A 21,173-nucleotide genomic window follows, 5' to 3' on the forward strand; every position below is an offset into this window, starting at 1 on the left:
CATTCATCACGTCATTACAACCGAATAATTGTAGTCAATCAAAGGCCATATCTTCTTAATATTCTTGCATATTATAACAACCATTCTCTTAAAACATTTTCATCATCCGTGTGCTTCTCTGCCTCCAATAAAGGTCGTCTCCATCGTGTTGCTACTTTTAGAAAAATTATGCGAGATAATGTTATATTAATTTGCATCACGAGTATGATCTCTTGTCGTTGCACAGCTACATCACTTAGCATCAGTTCTTCTTGTCTTGCACCTTTTTCGTGTTTGAAGCTTCATTTCATCTTCTCTATCCTCATCTTCTTGAAATCTTCCTCGCATTTTTTTCCTTATCGTTCACGAAAAACGATAGAAAATAGTAAAATGGTTCACACACTAAGCTTGCTCTAACGTCACGCGCCATTCTAAGAATAGAAAATTTTTCATGGTCACCGACCTCCATTCGTACTCTCGATTTCCTCGCCTCGTCGTGCCTTGAAAAATTAGGGGTTCGCCCCACACTTTCAGTTTCTCGTTCATTCTTGTCACTCGAGAAAGTGATAGATAAATTGTCAACTTACAACTATGGTTCGCGCACGTTTCATCTAGCTTAGTCTTAGGCACTCTAAGTTCACAACACATTTCACCACCTCATACATAGATCAACAAATATCACATTTAAAGTCATTCATACCTCAAATAACAAGTATAATACATAACATTTCGCTTCCCAGAACCCAATGCTTTCACATTTCATATCTACTTTCAAAACAACCATTTTCTTCAAAACTCACACTTTTCTCAAATATTTCAACATCTCACTTTCAAAATCATTTTTTTTACACAAGGTCAAAGGGCCCAAATTCATTTCACCGTACCCCACGTCTCTCTCTCTAATTCTCTTCTCAAATTCTCTTCTCAAGTCCTCCTTTCTTCACAAAAGAGAAATCCCCCAATTTGGAGAAATCCCTAACCCATCGCCTACTCCTTCTCACGCCGGCTCCGTCCTCGATTTGCCGCTGGTTGTCCGCCCTCTGTCACGACGCAGCAGCTGTACCGAGCAGCCATCACCGTCGCTGTCATCGCTGTAAATCCGCAGGAAGAGCTGCTGATCCGGGAGGCGCCGCTGCTGTCACTGCACAGAACCGCGGCTGTCGTTGCCGGGAGACGCAACGCCGCTGCTGTCTGCAGCGTCCGTCACACATCGCCGCTGCACAAACGCTGCGATCAGCAGCAGTTCGTCCCGATGGCTGCTGTTCGGCAGCCATCGTTCATCACCGATCCAACCCCGAAACTCCCCGAAAGATAAGTTTCATTTACTAAGTTCTTTCGTATTTCGCGGTGGAAGTGTTTAATTGTGGTGTTCCATTGAGTTGGTTGTTGATTTAATATTCGACTGGTGTTTATTGTTGAATTTGTTCATGTGGGAGTCGAGTTTGGCAGATTGTGTATTCTACAAAAATGATATGAATGTTTGTGAAACAAGGATGGAAGTGAGGAGTATCAAAGTATACCTCTGCCGCACGAGTTGGCAAGAAAGGATGAGATTGTTGATTCTTGATTGAGTTATCTGCCAAGAAACAATGGCTGGGAAAAGAACTTGAATTGCAATAGCTATGACTCCTCCTTTCTGTCTTCTCCCTCTCAATTTACTTTGCTAAGAAATGCAATTGTGAAAGTGTAGATTGAAGTGAAGAAACTGATGTTTTTAAACTTGGGTGATCTTTGATTTGTAGGATTTATGGTGGAAGATGGAGAGTGGGGAAGTTGGAAGTTGGGAAGTCTCCACTTGAATGAAACCGCCGATCATGAAGAGGAGAAGAAGGAGAAGGGTTCTTGGGCTTGTTCCCTTTTTTTTTGGAAAACAATGGACTCCCACACTTTATTTATTTGTTGACATTCATAGGCCCAAAATGATTTATTTTGTTGTAAATAAATCAAGCCCAAAGCCAAAATGTAAAATAAAACATTGGACTTTCTTTATTTTTATTTGGATCGGCCCAAATTCTTATTTTTGTTCGTTTCCTTTCGTTTAGACAAATTATTATTTGTCTCGTAGTAACTTGGTGTTGTTCCAAGTACCATAAAATTCATCTCAACCGTCTCATTCAATCATGCCAAGCATAGCAACATCAACGTCATTACTTCACGACATCTTTTAATTAGTACTTAAAAAGTACGGGCGTTACAATGAATGTAAGTGCAGTGCTTATATTATATATGAAGAGAACAATAAGTATTTTATGTTTTTAGTATATTGTGTTATTTGTTTATATAGTGTGTGAACGTGTGTATTGGTTTTATAGTGTGTATTTTGTGTGTAGTGTACTATGCGTAGTGTGTGTAGTGTATTTTGTTTATTTTGTATATAGTGTTTTTATATTTTGTATTTTGTGCATTATGTGCATTATGTGTAGGATGTGTATGTGTGTTTTTTGTGTTGTTTGAAGTGTTAGTGTGCGTATTTAGTACTCCCTCCGTTCCAAGATAAGCGAGGCGTTTCTTTTTCGCACTCGTTTTGGGAAAATAATATAACATAGTTAGAATGGAGAAAAATTAAAGTAAAAAATAGAATAATGTAGATAAGACTTATCTACATTATTATATCTTTTACTTTAATTTTTCTCTACTTTAACTATTTTAAATTATTTTGTGTATAGTGTGCGTATTTAGTATATAATATATGTCCAGCACAAATATTTTGCATATATTGTGTTTATAGTGTGTGTTATAAGTATTTTCTATTGTATAGTGTGTGCTCTTTTGTATGTTTGGTGTATGTATTTAGTATGTGTATTTTGTGTGTAGCGTGTAGATTGTGTATTGTGTGAATTGTAAGTAGTGTGTAGTGTGTAATGTATTTGTATTTTGTATATAATGTGTGCATTGTGTATTATATGTGTATGTGTGTGTATTTTGATTATAATATGTGTGTATTGTGTATAGTGTGTATTTTGTGTACAATATGTGTATGTGTGTATTTTGATTATAATCTGTGTATAGTGTGTATTTTGTGTACAATATATTTTGTAGTATATAAAGCTAGTGTGTTTATAAGGCGTGCAGTCTGGACATGTGTGTATTATTTTATGTACATGTATTTTATGTAGTTTGTGCAGTGTGTGTATTTTGTATATGTGCATGTTCCGTGCATGTATTTTTTGTATATCGTGTGCTATTTGTTTATATTGCGTGTGCAACGTATGTATTGGTTTTATACCGTGTATTTTATGTGTAGTGTACTACGCGTGTGTAGTATATTATGTTTATTTTGTGTATAGTGTATTTAAATTTTGCATTATGTGCATTATGTGCAGTGTGTGTAGGATGTGTATGTGTGTGTATTTTGTGATGTGTCCAGTGTTTGTATTTTGTGTATAGTGTGCGTATTTAGTATATAATACATGTCCAGCACAAATATTTTGCGTATACTGTTTATAGTATGTGTTCAAAGTATTTTCTGTTGTAGTGTGTGCTCTTTCGTATGCTTGGTGCATGTATTTAGTATGTGTATTTTATGTGTAGTGTGTGTATTGTGTGCTACTTGTTTTGTGTATTATTATGTGTTTATAGTTTGTGTAGTGTGTAACTGGTGTGTTTTGTGTATAATATGTGCAGTGTGTATATTGTGTAATATGTGATGTATGTGTATTTTTCCTACGTGTATTTATTGTTTATAGTGTGTGCGGGGTGTGTATTGTATATATATTTTTGTAAAATGTTGTAGCGCAATGTTTGTATTTTGTGTTAAATGCAAAAGAGATGCGACATTGAGTTGTTCCCTTCCCCGAGGAAGGAGAACGTAGCGGGCGAGAAAGCCCCAAACAACCCAGGGACCCGGCTACTTTAAACCCTTCCCTTTAGAAGAGAACGGAGGGGCTCACAGAGAGGATTGAGCATCGAACGGCGTGGAGAATCCTCGACCTCGGCTGGCCAAGGGAGACCGAGAACACCGAACAGTCACCCCACCCCCGAGAGACCCGAAGTTCAAGAGCCGAGAAGCCACATGAGTACCAATCGCTATTTCTCCCTCATGGCGAGTGAAAACTATGAGGAGAATGATTTCGGAGAATTTGAAGACCAGGAGACGGACATGCCACTTGACCAAGTTGATGATGGGACCAAACCCACAATCATGGATGCGGAGGCATATCAAGCGAGGAACGACCTCCAAATCATCGAATTCCAAGGGGGCCTTCAAACCCGCCGGGTACGAACTCCTTTTGTTAAACATGTCAATTAATCGAATCTCACAACATAAAATTTCTTGCAATAATGGAGCCGCTCACAACCCCAAACCTGGAGAAGTTCCTAAAAGCCTTGGGGATGACTTCTAGGGCTTGAACTCCAACGGGAAGATTTGGGTTTTTGTGGAAGAAGGGGCTGACTTTGAGGTGGAAGATGATTCGGATCAGGTGCTCCATGGGCGGTTTGCTTGTCCTAGACTACCGAGCCCTTTTATGGTCTCGGTCGTGTATGCAAAGTGCACAAGGGGGGTGCGACATGTACTGTGGGACAAAATGAGGGACTTTTCCCAAGCCACCGAAGGAATGCCTTGAATATTATTTAAATATAGTCCACTTAAAGTCAGCCTTATTTTATACAATTCATTGGCCCATCATGGAAGTACTCACAGCCCCAAGAATATGTCTATACTGTTGAAGGGGAGTTTTGGGAATATTTACAAAATTACCATTTTAAATTAAAAATTAAAATTTAATTGAAACTGATTTGTATTTATGGATTTGTACATTTAACTGCCAATAAAGTAAGCCTTTAAAATGAGTCACCTTGATAGTTAGTAGGGTACACGTTTACACCATATTTTTTCCTCCTTTTATATATTTATATATATATATATATATTTTCTTTTATGTATTTATTTAAAAACATTATAAATCTACATTAATAATTAGCAAATTAGACATGCAAAATATAATACTGGCAGCATTTCACTAAATCATACTCAAATGTGTTGTTTTTGAATAAACTGCACAATTGAAACAAAAATATAACATGATTTTAATTAGTGAATTTTTGATTGATTGACAAATCAATTAATGAGATTAATCTTAATTTATGGGATTGATGAGATTAACTATCATTTAATTTGAAGTTTTGAAATTTAGAGAAATTAGGTTGTTAAGGTAAATTGTCGATTGATTGGCAATTAATGAGACTCTAGGTTTTCAATACAAACATGCCGCACTTCTTCTATAAAATTTACTCCTATTTTCGATTAATTTATCCTCTGAACTTATCTTCTAGTTTCACTCCGTCTCTTCTCCTAATTTATTAGGAGACTAAAATAAAAATTTAAATAAAAATTAAAATAAAGAAGTGGTAGTGATTAAAAATTGAACATGATTTTAATTGGTGAATTTCGCCAAATTGCGAATTCATTCTTAATCTATGGAATTGGGCTATTGGCGACATTAATATGTAGTCGGATAGGCGTTCATTAGTATTTTTAGTTTTTTTAATGGTTCAATTTCTGCCATGTTATAAGGACATTCCACTGTACAATGACAGACATCCCTAAGGACGTCCCGACGGACTTATCACAATAATAAAAATTCACAAATTCACCAAATTAAACAATTTACGGATTAAACAATTTACAGAATTAAAATTTCGACACAAATACGTCCCGAAGGACTTCTCAGAATAATAAAAATTCACAAATTCACCAAATTAAATAATTTACGGAATTAAACAATTTACAGAATTAAAATTTCGACACAAATACGGATGAAGAAAGTGCAATGATAATTTCATTAAATAAAAAAAATAAAATAATTATAATGCAATAGACACTTCATCGTCCCTTTTATTTTTTTAACTTGTACACTCTATTAATGTACGTGCATTCCAAAAAAAATGACAAGTGTTATATTGATAGTAAATTTACGAAGTACTATAAATTATAAATAAAAATATTCATGGTTTCCTCTCAAATTTCAATTGCCGTTATCTCTTTCAATTTGAATTTACTTCCCCCAAATCATAGATCCCCAAATGAAGGAACCAATTCCCGTCGGCACCCTTCCGTCTTTCTCACGCCGGTGACTACACTCCATCACCGGTCCGATTTCTCCCCAAACAATTCGACGCAGCCTCCGTTCGGTCGATTAAAGCCATTTTGAATTCCTCCCAAATTTCAATTCCGCCTGGCCGCTACTGCGGTCGGTCAACAACAGCCGGCACCGACTCTCCTTTGCGCACACACTCGTTGGACTCGCTTGCAGACAGCGGCCTCCGTCGCTTCGGAGTCGCTCCCTCCGTTCCAGTTGCACTCTCCTCGGTCTGGAATCGCCGACGTCGCGCACACAAGCCGCCGCGTCGCAAGGCTGTCATGCCGTCAGTCCATCCGTCGGATATCAGGTGCCGCCGAGCGGTTGGAGGCACTCGAGAATCCATCGAGCAGTCGCTGCCGTCGGGGTCTCACTTCGGTCTCCAGCCATATCGGCTGCATTGTCACAGTCAATTTCGTCGGACAGCCGTGGACTTCTTGGCTTAGGTAAGTTTCCATTAATTTTTCAGTTTACAAATTTATCTTCCTGTTTGGCTAGATATGTTAGGGAGTTAGATTTGTATTCATGAGATTGGGTTTTCTTCTTGATTTGTGAAGCTAATAAACTTGTTGTGATGTCCAAACATTCTTGGGTTGATATTGCTTGCTTATTTGTAGATTGGTGTTATCCCTTTGAGCATTTATCTTATAATTTGGGCTCAACCATTGTGAAAGCTAGACCCACTGACTCTCTATTTGTCTCTCGGTTTTGGTGGTGAAACAATTGTGTGATATTGAAACTGATTGGGAGTAGGAGTATATCTATCTATCTATCTATCTATCTATCTATCTATCTATCTATATACACTATAACTGTTGTTTGTTGGGATTTTCGGCAGAAGTGAAATCTGCAATTTCTTGGCTTATTTATGTTACAGATATTGTTATTGCTATTTACACGTCAGAATGCACATGATTATTGCAGGTTGACTGGCCTCTATGTGGAATTCTTCTCTTACATTCTATGTGTGATCTTGCCTCTCGGGTGGGCAAAATTGAACAGGTTATCGGAAGTGATACTGTGTTATCTATCATCATATCAAGCAGATGGCATTGCTCTATTTTTTTGTTAATTTTCAAAAGTCCTATATTACACTTATAATTGGATTTGTGTGTTGATTGATGCAAGACAACAAACATAAACGGATGGAAAGAAAATCTTTATTTTGACTTGGTTGCTTTACTAGCGACTTTATTCTCTGTGGTTTTTTTCCACTGCATCATGTAACAGTATGCTTATTTTCGCTTTCATTTTTTTTGCTTTATGTTGCTTTTGGTTGCTTCTCATTTTTCATTCTCAATCTTATGAGATTTGCAGTCAGGTTTAAAAGTATTTTAACAAGTTTTTTTGTAGTTATCCTGACAACCTTTCTGCATAATTTCCTCTAGTTTTCTGTAACAGCAGTTGCTAATGTTTTTGCATAAACCACAACTTTCTAAGATCATAAACTCACCCATCATTTGTATGATATGAGCTACTTAATGCTTTATAGGTTTTTTAGTTCCACCTCTCCAGAGCCCTTTAACCTTTAATAACTTTGATTCACAGCTGCTTATCTTCACATTGATCCTAGCTCATTCTCAACATCTGGCAACATATTTTTTACGTGTGTTATGATGTGGTTATATGCGTATACATCCTCAGTATGCCCCTTTATTCATATATCATCATATGTTTTCTTCAGATATTGCTTGAAGATATGAAGATATCAGAACAACTGATTGACCTGGTCTTTTATCTGTTGTTTGTAGATATGTACTTACTTCTTCGTATCCAGGAATCTCACACCATTCCCAATGACATGGTTCTTCTTCATGCGGCTCTCGTAGCTTGCAGTCTACAATTGTTGACAGTCATTGTTTCTCCACATTACCAAAGGTTGCTCAAGCATTGACTGCGTATTACAAGGTAGCAATCCAGGATTTGGTGAAAACTGAGAACATTAAATTACTAGTTTAATGTTATAAATCTTCCCACTTCATCTTCTTGATTGTTGTTATTTCAAAGTGTTATCAAATTATGTTGTGGCTGAGTAAGTGGAGTTTGTGGCAGGTGTATATATTCAAAGAGGCAGCATTTGCTGCTGTTTGTGTAGATGTCAAGTATCTGCAGACCAACGATTCATCTAGAAGTGCATCCCCTACTACTGAAGAGACCTTGAATCATCTCTGGCAGCAGTGTGATTCTTCTCTTCAATTTCTACAGCCCCTGTGTCAGCAAAAGTTGTTCCGGGAATGCATTGTTAACAACCAGGTTTTTCTAGATTTTACCCTGTCATCTAATTAGAATTTTTACTACCTGAACGCATTGACATTTCTTTAATAAACCTGCTTCACTCACCACATTTATCATTATGTGCATGCATGCATTCTGTACTTAATGCATTTTTAAGGCTATCTAAGATTGACAATCTTCTTTGTAGGTTATTTATAAGTCAATTTGACTCCCGAATCGTTCGTTCTGCATCGGAAGATCATTTAGTCCATGTAAAACCTCTCTGGCTTAACCTAGCTTAACCTATGGATATCAGTCATCCTTTTCCATAAAATGTTAAGTGCATCTGTTTTTATCATAACCATATCCATTGTCTTCTTGATAAGATTTTAATGAAGTTTGTTTCTTCTTGCAGGAGCTTGGGAAGGGGTGGACTGCAGAGCAACTAGCTTCCTGTGTTGGACTCGGCCATGATGAAAAAAGGAGTAGCTCTACTTCTCATCTTTGTAGTCGTCAAAATCCTGGTCTTTGAGGATTCTGGTAACTCTACTTCTCATCTTTTTCGGGTGTTATGCAAACCCGTATATACTCAACTTGAGATGTTTCCTACTTATACATGAGTGCCTAGCTGCTATTTTTTCTCATTCATGCCTGATATGTTGAATTTTATAGAGAATTTAAATGTTAATTGACAAGTTATGATTAAGAGTAAATTTTCGAGAGGTTGTCTGTCACGGCTCTCTAATATGTGCATCTCCCTAGTTTTTAATGATTTCATACACATCACCAGTTGATAAACAAAGGATATTAGCTTCATAAATATCCAAAAATTGCCCTAGTACTATGCTACTTTGTAGTGAGAACGAAAAGCTTCCACGAACAGTGTTTCACCACTTGCTATTTGTGTGTGCAAGCAAGATTTTCTCTCCATTGATTGTCACTACTTTCACCACTTTTTTTGGGTTATTAGTGTAGAGTTCGTTTCTCTCGAGGGTTGGTCCGTAAACTTGTTGTTGCTTACTAACTTCTGGAGAACTAGGTTTCCCGTGCTTCAAATACAGTGACAATAGTGTTCTTTGGTGCCCGATTTCTTGAGCTAAGGAGAGAGAACTATTCCGGTTTTGAAAAATTAATTGAAAAAGCCATACGGTCGATCAACTGAATGAGAGCTTTATGAGTTGCAATCTTGTTGATATTGGTGCATAAAAATGATTTAGGCAATAGGACTAAAAGCCTCATATCCAAATTATCACATGCCTAACCCTACATAAACCACTAGTGAGCCGGTTTGAGCCCCAAAAGCCTAATTTCTTTGTTGAAAATTTTGAAGTCACTATATTAGCCTACTTATTATATCCGTTTGTTGGCCTATATTTTCTACCCTAGTCACTAAAATTAAAGTGCTAGCACATTCTTGGGAGGGTGTTTATGGTGGTAAGGAAAAGTTGGAAGTCCTGGAACATTCATTAGGTTGTATTCATTTATATTGAGATACAAATGAAAAAAGTTGTCTCTTCAAACAAAAGTAAAATAAAAAGGCAGCCTTTAATGTGTAAAAAAAAAGCCAAGGCTTGAAAAAATAAAAAATAAAAAGGCAGCCTTTCATGTGTAAAAAAAAGCCAAGGCTAGAAAAAAATAAATAAAAAGGCAGCCTTTCATGTGTAAAAAAAAGCCAAGGCAAGTAAAAAAAATAAAATAAAAAGGCAGCCTTTCATGAGTAAAAGCCAAGGCTAGAAAAAAGAACATCGAGCAAAAAACATAATTATGCTCAAAAGAATAAGATGACTTGGTTTAGATGGTAGAAAAATCTCAAGTTTGGGGTGTTGAGCTGTCAGAATTTTGTACGCATTCAGTGAGATGGGAAGGATGTTGTGAAGGATGTTGTGAGGGATGTGCTAGTATTTTAAGAATGGTGATAAGCTACTTATCCAAATATGATCACACCTTTACCAAAAGCCCCGTTACATCCAAATGAAAAAGACCTTTTGATTTATGCATCATATTGACTTGTGAGCGGTGAATTTTTGCTTGATTTTGGGAGAAAGATCTTATGTGCTTAAAATAAAGAATAGCTGGAAGAACTTCTCTTTATGAATTAGCGACGATGGTTTGAGACTCCCAAGACATAAATCGAACTTACATTGAAGCATTGGATGCCTAGCTCTTAGGGAATTAGTTCGTGTACAATTCTTGTTCTAAAGTCTTACTCGCGCGTGAATTCGGGCTCAACCTAATTTCTCTAAATGATTCATGTGATTTGACGTAACTTGAAGTAGAGGATTATCAAACGTCCTGTGAATGTGCTTCTTTATCTAACTTGCTTGAGGGCGAGCAAGACTTATGTTTGGGAAGTAATTGATGTGTGTGGGTAATTGTTTAACTTGTTATTACAAAATGGATGAAATGGAGGGTAGTGTACTACTGCTCTAGTTCAATTTTGACCACCTCACTATTTATTCCAGCGAGTTGAAGGGTATAAAGCTGCAACCAATATTTGCTTCAATATTCAAATATTTATTTAATAAACCTAACTTTAGTTCGATATTTAGTGTGTCATTTCATACTAAAGCCATCAATGAAGAACTATTGCCAAATCTTTATGATGCTCTACACTTGTTGGTACCTGATAAAATTGGGGTTGGACTTGCTTTGTCTAATTCTGAAGAACACGATATCATCATGATACCAGGATGTGTGGTTAGTTATTCTCTTCTTTGTACATACATTTAGACATAATTTTTTGTTTAGTTGTAGGAAGTGGAATACATACAACAGTTTATTATTTTTATCTGCTTGGAATTGTTCTACTTGTTGCACTAAACCTGTAACCCTTTTCTTGGCTGTATTCAGGAAAGACTTTCTGTTTGAGTCAGATTGCAGAGCTGCTGTGTACCAATCCTGTTGCGTTTGAGGCTATTGAGATAATTCAGCATATTCTCGTGTTACTCTTAGTCGATTTGAAGGCCTCTCTAAGCATTTAGATTCGTTCTTGCAAATGTTATCTCTCGTGGAACTAAGGTGTTTTCTGTGATAGTTCCTAGTGCATAAATAGACTAGAAAGTACTTAGTCGATCTGAAGGTCGAGGGTGGTAGTGGGCGACTGTGTTCTTAACTTAAAAGATGAGGGGGAAACGGTGGAAAACTGAAGGCAAAAGTCTATTTAATTATTTTTTAGCTTGCTTTGTGATCTTCTGTTTCTTGGTTGTTGTGCCTCTATTTTTCCTACTTATTTAATTCATTCTTTGCTGCATTTTGCAGCTTTATAATTGATCTGTTACATATATTATATTTTTGTTTGTTATATTGTGCCTGACGTTTTTCTACTTTTTCTAATCCACTTTTTGCTACGTTGCAGCATAATTAATTCATACATACATAGATAGCATCCTATTTTTCTTTGTCTCATATGCCCTATACAAATATGTGCTATATAAGTGTTTCTTTGATATGTAAAACCCATTGATTGTCAAGTCTTGGCTTCTTAATATATCTGTTAAATGATTTTATAGGCTCTTTCCCAGTTACTTACTACACACATTTCCTTTTTACTTTGGCATTCAGTTTGCAGGACTTGCATCTAAAAAAGAAATCATGGGCCTTGGAAACTGGTTGAGCACTCAATTAGTGTCAAGTAAAGATACTTTATATGAGGTTAGTGTTGCCACTACTGTAGCAGGGTGACTGATCTTTGGTGACTGATCTTTCTCATGATTTTAATATTTTTGCAATGCAGGAATGGAAATTGCAGCTTGTTGCCACTATGTAGTAAATACTTTAACTACAATAGATGGAATCTAGACTACGTCGATTTCTGTATATTTGAGTTTGTTTTCTTTACCTGTCTGTTTGATGATTATGATTGATACAACAAATTCTGGTTTACTGAGTGAACATAAGAACAGATTAATAGTGTTGTAATATACTATTCAACTTAACTATGAGTTGTAATGTTACGCCGTTCTAAAATTTTCAGCTTGCCTGTAATGTTTATCCTTTGTGAATGCTGCTGCTTCAGTATCATTCAATAATCATCACTTGTGACTCACCATATGCTGTGTATTGCTGCATCAACTTGTGACTCACCATATGCTGTGTATTGCTGCATCAACTTCTGACTCATCATATGCTGTGTATTGCTTGAGCTGCTTTAGATGCTTTGGGGAAGCTCACAAATTCAAGAGTTTGTTCCTTCCTAGGTTATTGGTTAATGTTATTATTTTGAATTTTAGTATAACCTTGGATTTATGACATTCCCATGTTTTTCTTCGAGAGTAAGGTATTAGAGCAGTTTCTGGACCGTCTCATTGAGTAGTACTGCTCCAGTTTAGTTTTGACCACCTCTCTATTTATTCCAGCGAGTTGAAGGGTATAAAGCTGCAACTAATATTTGCTTCAATATTCAAACTTTTATTTATTAAACCTAACTTTAGTTCGATATTAAGTGTGTCATTTCATACTGAAGCCATCAATGAAGAACTTCTGCATAATCAGTCTGATGCTCTACACTTGTCTGTACCTGATAAAATTGAAGTTGGTCTAGCTTTGTCTAATTCTGAAGAACACGATACCAGGATGAGTGGTTAGTTATTCTCTTCTTTATACATACATTTAGATATAATATTTTGTTTAGTTGTAGGAAGTGGAATACATACAACAATTTATTATTTTTATTTCCTTGGAATTCTTCTACGTGTTGCACTAAACGTGTAACCCTTTTCTTGTCTGTATGCAGGAAAGAAATTCTTTTTGGGTTAGATTTCAGAGCTGTGTGCCAATCCTGTTGCACTTCCTGTTGCACTTGAGGCTACTGAGATAATTCAGCATATTCTTTTTGAAGTGATCTGTTTGGTCAAGTTCCTCAACAATTTATTTTGACCTAACATCTCTTATATGCCAGTTAGGTAGTTTTATACTTAGTCTACTGTGTTTGAGTTTTTTTATCTTTACCTGTCCATTTGATGTTTATGATTGATAAATCAAATTATTGGTTTACTGAGTGAACATGATCCCAGATAAATTATGTCATAAAATACTCTTCAACCTAACTATGTTAATTGTAATGTTACCCTGTTGTAAAATTTTCAGCTTGCCTATAATGTTTATCCTTTGTGAATGCTTCTACTTCAGATCAGTCATTAAGCATCAACGCGTGACTCACCTTACGTTGGGTATTGCTTTACGAGCTGTTTTAGATGCTTTGTGGAAGCCTGCAGATTCGGAAGTTTGTTCCTTCCTAGGTTATCAGTGAATGTTATTATTGTGAATTACAGTCTGACCTTGGATTTATGACATTATGATGTTTTCATTTGGGAGTAAGGCATTGGAACAGTTTGTGGACCGTCTTATTGAGTGGCCACAATACTGCCATCATATCCTACACTTTGCAGCATTTATAGAGAGGGATCTTAACAGTATTTTAGCAGCTTATACTTAACCTGATGTTGGCTGCCATAATGCCAATGCTGATCATCGACGCGGTCATTTTGGTTTCAGATTGCAGGCCCATCATTTTCTCTGATCGGACCTGGCAGCATCTCGTGTGGATTAGCAATTCCCCTCTTCGATCTCACTACAGCAGAGACCACCAAGTTCTCTAGATGAGAGTTGACTCCTAATTACATGAATCCATCACAACACACCTACCCTTCCTAAGGCAAGTAATAGGGTCTTTGTCTTCTTTGATGTAGTTCACTTGATATTTTTTTCTATTTTTACCTTATTTTTTACTTTATTTTTGTGAGCTAATCTACTCAAACCCACAATGCAGTCACTCAGTGGTGCTTCGCTGTCAATACAATTTGCCTCATTGGGTTTACCACGGTCTTCTAGATCAACCTCAGCAAGTAAATTATCACGTTTGACTATGCTACTTTCTCTCATTGTGCGCTTTATGGATTACATTAACATTGGGATTGGTGTTACAACTTTGAGAACAGAAAGTCTTGTAGAGGTGATTGGATGTAACTGTCTTATAATTTTTTGGTCTCTGTTTACACTTTATCTTGATCCTTTTGGTTTTCCTATGCTTTTATGACTTAGCATATTACAAGTTCTATTAATAGCACATATAACTTTATCCTACCGGTTAAATAAAATCTCACACTTCTGAATTCTTTCTTCATTCCTGATTACTTTCTCGTTTTCCTTTCCCCCCTTTGTTTCTTTATTATTTGTTTTAATTCAGGAGTAGTGCACTTTTGGTTTCCTTTCACACCGGGTAATGGAGGCGTTCTGATTCTGGTTCAGGCCGTCATGAACTTAAAGTTATCGGGCTCAGAGAATATTTCCTGTATGCTTGTGAGTGCACTTTCCAATTAAGATAAGTTGATATGTGTTTAAATCTTAAAACTGTTGGTAAAGTTAGCACACCTTAAAATTTTATGTGCTTGTACTTGTGCTTGGTGTGGTTGTGTGAACAGGCCCTAAATTCTTTAAAGTGTGATTTTTTCCGCTGCAGCTTTTGCAACTCTGTGAAACTGAAAGTGTATCATACCTGGATGAGGTGGCCAGCAACACAACAACTCAAAATATGGCAAAGTCTGTTGGACTCGAGGTATTGGTTTCTAAAATCAAAGTATCATGCAGTTTCTGTCATAACTCAGAGAGAGATATATGTTCATTGCATTTATAATAAAAAAGATTTCCCAGACCCTTTAGATCTATTGTTACAATTACATTGAAAATCAAAGTTTTGTACTCTGAAATGAACTGAAATAATCTTAAATGTACTGCAGAAATTTAACACATCGAGAAAATCCAAATACGACACATTTCCAACTTTTTCTTGTGATTTTTAACTACTTATTAGTAATGCCTAGTCGCAATTGGGTCTATAACAAATGTTTATAGTATTTACTGTACAATAAGCATTGCAATATCTGCACTTTGAGAAGATTTTGCCTTCTATACATATTAGTTATCAAAATTTTCATTTTTCCTTGGTGCTATCATTATCATGGGCATTTGTTTTGTGTAGGTTCTTGCATTGCTGGTAAAAGCTTGGAATAGATTCAAGACAGGTATATGCTCCCTCCGAGGCAAGTTACTAGACTGGAACTTAATATAAAGCGCTTGGCAGATGTCGTCTCAGATGCTTTAAATTTTTCGGTCATTCAAATTTTAGCTCTCTCATCATTTTATAAATTTGATCATTCTATAATTTTTTGTGGGGATTGGATCTCCTTGAGGACACCCTTCGGTTCCTTGCTTGCATTTTTCTACGCTCGCCTTAGTATTCTGTGTTTAGCACCTTCTACCTCCTCTTATGAATACAGTCGGCAACATATAGTTTTTGGTATCATGATGATAAGAAGGCTGAAATTCACTGTGCTGAAGAATGACATGATTGCATCTGCTCATCAAGTTCAGTCTGCAAAATAAGTTGCCTTAAGAAACATTCTCGCATCTGAGAAGATTAAGAAAATTAGCTTGGTTCCAGAGCATGTGTTAATGACATAGCTCTGAAGTATTTGTTAAGATTTACGTTTTCCTTCTATGGTTTGAGGGTGTTCGATACATTTGGATCTATCGCCTAGGTTAATCAATAAGATTTGTTTTGTATGCATTTGCATCCTTATGCATTTGTTATGTATGTGTCTCAGCTGAGAAAAACTCGATTGTTAAAAATTTAAATTCTATCATCTTTCATGGAATATAGCTTCCTGATAACTGCTTGGTTTCCTATGTGCAGGTACTGGCTGCAGTCATTACGGCAGGTGCTTCTAGAGAGCATGAAATCCTAGCTGAAATAAGAGATGCTGTTTTTTCTTTCATTCGTAAAATGGAGCCCAGAAGAGTGATGGATACGATGCTTGTCTCTCGTGTTAGGATTTTCTATATAATGTCCCAGCTTACTCGATCACCGGAGCTACAATCAATTAAGGTGCCTCCCTGTCATGTGTCGATCTACTAGTTGAATAGACAAATTTTTCTACTTGAGTGAAACATGAAATCTTATAATATGATAAGCATCGAGTGTAAAAGTGAAAATGTCTTTCGTGATGTAAGGTTTCTCCAGTTGAGCGTTGGAAGATCTCTAGCTCGTTACGATTCTAGATCAAGGAATATGCTGGTTGGGGACCGAATTTAAGGGTTCAAAGTAAATATAAAACCAGAGAAGAAGTCAAAGTTGTCATCGGTAGTTCTGAAGATATGTGGAATTGATCAGGTAAATTAGTCGTGTTTTCCTTCTTGATTCCATTTGTACGCATCACTAGATTTAATGTCTTTTCCATTCTAGCATGTTTATGTTATTCTTTATTTCTGTATAGATGAGTTACACCTCTCTAACAGCTTAAGCCTGAATAAGATACTAAATTGAAACGATTTCCTTGTGCTTTGTATTTCCTTTCCATTGCTGATGACACGGCTGCAGGAGCAACAAATCCATACACAGTGGATGGGCCATTCTAACCTTGTCATTTCAGAAGCAAAGCAACAATCAATGATTTCCTTTCCATTGCTGATGACACGGCTGCAGGAGCAACTGGTCAGCTGGAACTTCTCTCTACAGCAATAATGGATGGTTGGATGGCTGGACTTGGTGCTGCCCAGCCTCCGACTACCGATGCTCTTGGACAGCTATTATCTGAATATGCCAGATGTCATTATACTTCACAGCTGCAACATTTGAAGGTATGTTCTTACCATTTCCTTTAGATTCCCATCTTTGTGCAGCTACGGACAGAGTGCCATTATCTAGATCTTTTACTGTATGCTTTTTTTATATTGTTTACAGTAATGTGGTTTGTTATGGTTCACATACTGATATATACGGTTATATTGGTCCATAAGGATATTTCTGGTACTTTGGCGACTGAAGCAGCGGAAGACTCTGCTCAAGTAGCTAAGCTACGTTCAGCTCTTGAATCTGTTGATCACAAGAGAAGAAAGGTCTGTATTATAGCGCGCTGGATCTCTTTTTCTTGGTTACCTCACTTCTCAAATACTGAAATTCTGCAAACACTGTTTACTCGAATCAGATTTTACAACAAATGAAAAACGACGCAGAGATGTTAAATTTAGAAAGTGGCGCTGCACCTATTCGGAGTCCTTCCACTTCTGCTGAAGATGCAAGGCTAGTGTCGTTAATCTCCCTCGACAGCATACTGAAGCAAGTCAAGGTTTTTCATCTTTCTCCAATTTCTCATCTTTTAACTTTCTGGGATGTCGCAGATGCTTCAACTTTTCTGTCATTCATCATGAAGTGTGTTTATAGTGTCTGTATTTTCTGTATGTGTAAAGTGTGTGTATTTGTGTAGTGCCGGCAGTGTATACATTTTGTGTATTTTGTGTATAGTGTGTGAAGTGCAGTGTGTTTATTGTGTGGGCACTATGAGTATTTTGTATAGTGTAAGTATACTTTGTGTGTAATGCATGTATATTGTGTATATGGTGTACAGTTGGGGTATATTTTGTTTGTACTGGGCGCATAAAGGGTGTTATTTTTTTTGTACTTTGTTTAGGTATGTTTTTTTGTGTATAATGTACGAGTATGTATTTTGTGTATAGTGTAAGTATTATGTACAATATATGTATTGTGTATGTATGTTTGTAGTGCATGTATTTTGTTTATATGTGCACACTGTCTTGTGTGGGTATGGTGTGTATAGAATGTGTGTTGCATAGTGCGTGTTTTTTGTATAGTGAGCAACATGTGCATTATATGTATAGTGTGTTCGTGTTTTATTTATATTGTGTTTGTGTATTTTATTTATATTGTGTTTAATGTTTGTAGTGTGTACCATGTGTGAAATTGTGTATTTTAATTGTGTATTTGTTGTATAGTGTATAAGTAGTGTATTTTGTATTAGTAATTGTAGTATGTGCCGCATATGTATTGTATGTTTTATAATATTGTGTTTCTGTATTTTATTTATAATGTGTTTAATGTTTGTAGTATGTACCACGTGTGTATTAGTTGTGTATTTTAATTGTGTATTTGTTTTAAAGTGTATAAATAATTTATGTTGTAATAGTATCTGTAGTGTGTGCACACACTACACAATGTGTGTATGTATTTATGTTGTGCATGTGTTTTGTGTATTTTATTTATAGTGTGTAATATTCGTAGTGTGCGCCCAGTATGTACAGTATGTTTTATAATATTTGTATTTAGTTTTTCGTGTATAATGTGTATTGTTTGTTTTATATTTATGTATTTAATGTGTGTGCATGTATCTCGTGTATAGTGTGTGTAGTGTAGTGTGTGTATTACATATTTTGTGTGGACAGTGTGTATTTTGTCTATAGTGTAAAGTTTTTATTTTTGTATAGTGGTGTTTAGTATGTTTATTTTGTGAATTGTGTACTAGTGTGTATTTTGTATATATTGTGTGTAGTATGTGCGGTTCATTTAATGTTTGTGTATTTTATTTATATTGTATTTAATATTTGTAATATGTGCCACATATGTATAAATTGTGTATTTTATGTGTATATTTGTTGTATAGTGTATAAATTGTGTATTTTGTGCTACTACCCGTAGTGAATGCAATGTAGGCATGTATGTTTACATTACATGTGTATCGTATTTTATTTATAGTGTTTAATATTTGTGGATGTATAATGTGTATATAGTGCGCAATGTGTATGAAGTGTGTTTTATTTATATTGTGTTTGTGTATTTTATTTATAAAGTAGTTAATATTTGTAGTATGTGTAATGCATATATCATGTATATAATGTGTGCACAAGGTGTGTATGTATAAATAGTTTATTGTTGTAGTGTAGTATGTGCCGAGTATGTATAGTATGTTTTTGTAATATTGGTATTTAGTTTTTCGTGTACAATATGTATTGTTTGTTTTATATTTATTTGTTTAATGTATGTGCATGTATCTTGTGTAGTGTGTGTATTGCGTATTTTGTATGGACAATGTGTATTTTGTCTATAGTGTAAAGTTTTTATTTTTGTATAGTGGTGTTTAGTATGTTTATTTTGTGAATTGTGTACTAGTGTGTATTTTGTATATAATGTGTGTAGTATGTGCGGTCCATTTATTGTTTGTTTATTTTATTTATATTGTGTTTGTTTTTTATTTATATTGTGTTTAATATTTGTAATATGTGGCACGCATGTATAAATTATGTATTTTATGTGTATATTTGTTGTATAGTGTATAAATTTTGTATTTTGTGCTACTACCCGTAGTGTGTGCCTATGCATGTATGTTTACAGTACATGTGTAGTGTATTTTATTTATAGTGTGTTTTATATTTGTGATATGTATAGTGTGTATATAGTGCGCAATGTATATGAAGTGTGTTTTATTTATATTGTGTTTGTGTATTTTATTTATAAAGTAGTTAATATTTGAAGTATGTGTAATGTATATATCATGTAATAGTGTGTGCATTTATTGTATAATATATTCAAATTGTGTATTTTGTGTACGTAGTGACTGTGGGTTGTATGTGCAGTCCATTTAGTGCGTAGTATAAAATGTTAATTTTATGCGTAGTATAAATTGTCTTACAAATTGTTTGTAGTGAGTGTGCGTAGTAGGTACCACGTATGTATAAATTGTGAATTTTATGTATATATTTGATGTGTAGTATATAGTTTATTTTGTAATAGTATCGGTAGTGTGTGCACAATGTGTGTATGTATTTATGTTATGTATGTGTTTTGTGTATTTTTTTTATAGTGTGTATAATATTATTCGTTGTATGTGTCAGAGTATGTATAGTATGTTTTATAATATTTGTATTTAGTTTTTCGTGTACAGTGTGTATTGTTTGTTTTATATTTATGTGTTTAATGTGTGTGCATTCTTGTGTAGTGTAGTGTGTGTATTGCATATTTTGTATGGACAGTTGTCAATAGTGTAAAGTTTTTATTTTTGTATAGTGGTGTTTAGTATGTTTATTTTGTGAATTGTGTACTAGTGTGTATTTTGTATATAATTTGTGTAGTATGTACAGTCTTTATTTTATATATATTGTGTTTGTTTTTTATTTATATTGTGTTTAATATTTGTAATATGTGCCATGCATGTATAAATTATGTATTTTATGTGTATATTTGTTGTATAGTGTATAAATTGTGTATTTTGTGCTATTACCCGTAGTGTGTGCAATGTATGCATGTATGTTTACAGTACATGTGTAGTGTATTTTATTTATAGTGTGTTTAATATTTGTGGTATGTATAGTGTGTAAATAGTGCGCAATGTGTATGAAGTGTGTTTTATTTATATTGTGTTTGTGTATTTTATTTATAAAGTAGTTAATATTTGTAGTATGTGTAATGTATATATCATGTATGTAGTGTGTGCATTTATTGTATAGTGTATTTAAATTGTGTATTTTGTGTATGTAGTGAGTGTGGGTTGTATGTGCTGTCCATTTAGTGCGTAGTATAAATTGTGAATTTTATGCGTAGTATAAATTGTCTTATAAATTGTCAGTGTGTGTAGTAGGTGCCACGTAGGTATAAATTGTGAATTTTATGTATATATTTGATGTGTAGTATATAAATAGAGTATTTTGTTTTAGGCATTTGTTGCAGAGTGTATAAATAGTTTATTTAGTAATAGTATCGGTAGTGTGTGCACGATGTATTTATGTATTTATGTTATGTATGTGTTTAGTGTATTTTTTTATAGTGTGTGTAATATTATTCGTTGTATGTGTCAGAGTATGTATAGTATGTTTTATAATATTTGTATTTAGTTTTTCGTGTACAGTGTGTATTGTTTGTTTTATATTTATGTGTTTAATGTGTGTGCATGTATCTTGTGTAGTGTAGTGTGTATTGCATATTTTGTATGGACAGTGTGTATTTTGTCTATAGTGTAAATTTTTTATTTTTGTATAGTGGTGTTTAGTATGTTTATTTTGTGAATTGTGTACTAGTGTGTATTTATTATATAATGTGTAGTATGTGCAGTCCATTTA

The 21,173-nt window shown here is 35.0% G+C and overlaps 1 protein-coding gene across 2 annotated transcripts in view; it reads left to right on the forward strand.

Annotated features, from left to right (window-relative positions):
- Positions 1-5,968: 5,968 nt before the first annotated feature.
- Positions 5,969-21,173, forward strand: part of LOC121799207 (kinesin-like protein KIN-14A) — a 135,527-nt gene continuing 120,322 nt past the window's right edge. Inside the window, exons 1-7 of one of the 2 annotated variants that reach the window (XR_006050186.1) lie at positions 5,969-6,505; positions 6,984-7,061; positions 7,811-7,967; positions 8,112-8,312; positions 8,689-8,813; positions 11,124-11,924; positions 12,007-12,381. Coding sequence is in view for 1 of the 2 variants with exons in the window: in XM_042198549.1 (XP_042054483.1) it covers positions 16,791-16,907; positions 17,067-17,165; positions 17,255-17,395 (357 nt within the window). In the remaining variant the exon portion in view is untranslated. Of the gene's footprint in view, positions 6,506-6,983; positions 7,062-7,810; positions 7,968-8,111; positions 8,313-8,688; positions 8,814-11,123; positions 11,925-12,006; positions 12,382-16,752; positions 16,908-17,066; positions 17,166-17,254; positions 17,396-21,173 lie in introns of those variants that run through there. The other variant, XM_042198549.1, reaches the window with a different exon arrangement.

The sequence above is a fragment of the Salvia splendens genome, chromosome 4 (genome assembly GCF_004379255.2).
Source record: "Salvia splendens isolate huo1 chromosome 4, SspV2, whole genome shotgun sequence".
NCBI lineage: Eukaryota > Viridiplantae > Streptophyta > Magnoliopsida > Lamiales > Lamiaceae > Salvia > Salvia splendens.